At 43.1% G+C, this 2,064-nt stretch overlaps 1 protein-coding gene across 2 annotated transcripts in view; it reads left to right on the forward strand.

Annotated features, from left to right (window-relative positions):
• The window catches only part of LOC114055714 (caspase-8-like), a 9,956-nt gene extending 8,813 nt beyond the window's left edge, over positions 1 to 1,143 (forward strand). Inside the window, exons 7-8 of one of the 2 annotated variants that reach the window (XM_027880120.1) lie at positions 111 to 424; positions 691 to 1,143. In XM_027880120.1, coding sequence (XP_027735921.1) covers positions 111 to 424; positions 691 to 826 — 450 coding nt within the window. In that variant the 3' untranslated portion in view covers positions 827 to 1,143. Of the gene's footprint in view, positions 1 to 11; positions 425 to 690 lie in introns of both variants that reach the window. The other variant, XM_027880119.1, reaches the window with a different exon arrangement.
• Positions 1,144 to 2,064: the final 921 nt, after the last annotated feature.

Genomic DNA, 2,064 nt, shown 5'->3' on the forward strand with positions numbered 1-2,064 from the left:
GGACTGTGAACATCTTCCGCTGTGAAGACCACGAGGACAAGGACTGTTTTGTTTGCTGTGTCCTGTCTCATGGGAAAAAAGGCATTATATATGGTGTTGATGGGCAAGAGGTAGCAATCCGGGAGCTGACCACTTCTTTCACTGTGCAGAACTGCCCCTCACTTGCTGGGAAACCAAAAGTCTTTTTTATCCAGGCCTGCCAAGGTAACGCTTTCCATAAAGGCGTGACCATTGAAGCGGATTCTGCAGAGCAAGACGCGTCTGCGGAAAGAGATGTGAGATTCCAGCTCGACTGCATCCCCGCAGAGGCAGATTTCCTCCTGGGCATGGCCACCCTGCAGGATTACGTTTCCTACAGAAGTCCAAAAGAGGGGACCTGGTACATACAGGCGTTGTGCCAGCACTTGGAATCCCGCTGTCCTCGGTACCTACCTTTCCATAAGCTTATTTTTGGCAACAGTTTTTTTAATTGTATGCAGAGATAGATGAGATGCAGTGGGAGTGCTCACTCAGAGTGAAAACAGTAACGTAGGACAGAGCAACACCACTGTTGAAAGCAGCTTAGCTGACTGCTATGGAGCCTGTTTGAAACAGGAGCCATTAGCACTGGTGTAGATCGAGACAGATAAAAATGTGGTAGTTTTTCTGTTAACTGCCTCCCTAATACAAAATGTACTTGTGTCTTTGCAGAGGAGAGAGTGTTGTCAGCATCCTGACAGCAGTGAATCGAGAAGTGAGCAGAAAAACGGGTGAGCGGAATGCAGAGAAGCAGATGCCACAGCCAATTTTCACATTAAAGAAAAAGCTCATCTTTCCTGTTATCTAAATGGGAGACAACTACACGTCAGAGGGAGCTGCAGCATTCTGGAATCAGCTGTGTCAGCTAAGAATTTAGTAAAACAGACTTTCAGTGTGTCTGCTCTTACTACAAGAGCAGATACTATTACTGAAAATACAGCTGAGGAGAAAAAGCCTTAAGGAATTTCTATTAGTATATGTGACACTTTATACTGGAAAGCATCTCTGAGCTGGTCTCCAATAGGCAGTTTTTAAAAGACAACTGTTACGAAACCTTGTATACTTTATGCCTAACTAACTTTTGCAAAATAAAGGAGGGAATGCTGCAAATTTTATAGCATATAATCAGCTCATATCAGTGTGGTATTTTCACTTCTCCCCATCACTTACAATCATTCCTTCTTAGTGGCTTAGTACACCTCAGGATAAAGTCAAGCATTTGTCCTCCAGCATCCTCAGCAGGATGTGTCTGTGTATTGGGTTTCTGTGGCCAGGTTTTGGTAGAAGCTGCCAGAAGCTTCCCCTCTCTGGTGAAGATCAGTTGCTCTGGTCCAGCTTCATGTCTGAAGATGTGCAGTTATGCTGTGTTCACTTACCTTACTGATCTTCAAGTCCTAGTTCTAAGCACAGAAAAAGTCATTGGGTAAGTACCTGGCTCCTTAAAACAAGTTATATTGCCTCCTGTGGTAAGCATGCACATGGAACAGTTTCGATCTCTACCCCCATTTTATCACAAATATATAGGGCTGGCATAACATCAGCTACTGAGATGAAAAGGCCACCACAGTAGTGTAAGACAACACTATAGTGCTAGAGGAACAGAGGGGAAAAACCCAAAGCATCACCCCCACACCAACAAAAATCCCAAAATCCCAGAAAACAAACAGATTCATTTAAAATGAGGCTCAACATTCAAATATTGTTTAGAGGCTGATGAACTGTTCTTCATTTGAGAAGTTTTGCTCAAATAAAAGGCTTTCTGAAGTGCAGCAGAAGGTTCTCTTTTCACATATTTACTATGCAAAGTCAGACCACAACTTGAACTGCACATCTGTCACCTGCAGGTATAAACACAACAGCCCAGCACATCCTGATCCCACTTTTTAAATCGATCTCTTGGCTTCAAAAGCCACCACTTCTCAACTCACTGAGCTTGTATGTAATAATCACTAAATTTTAGCCAACAAAAGCCCAATTTTAGGTTTGTTATAGAACACTGTAGTATACAGGATGACATCTGGAACAAACCACAGACGATGACCAAAA

This window comes from Empidonax traillii, unplaced genomic scaffold, assembly GCF_003031625.1.
Source record: "Empidonax traillii isolate 1590-97213 ecotype Southwest subspecies unplaced genomic scaffold, ASM303162v1 scaffold65:size4453928, whole genome shotgun sequence".
Lineage (NCBI taxonomy): Eukaryota > Metazoa > Chordata > Aves > Passeriformes > Tyrannidae > Empidonax > Empidonax traillii.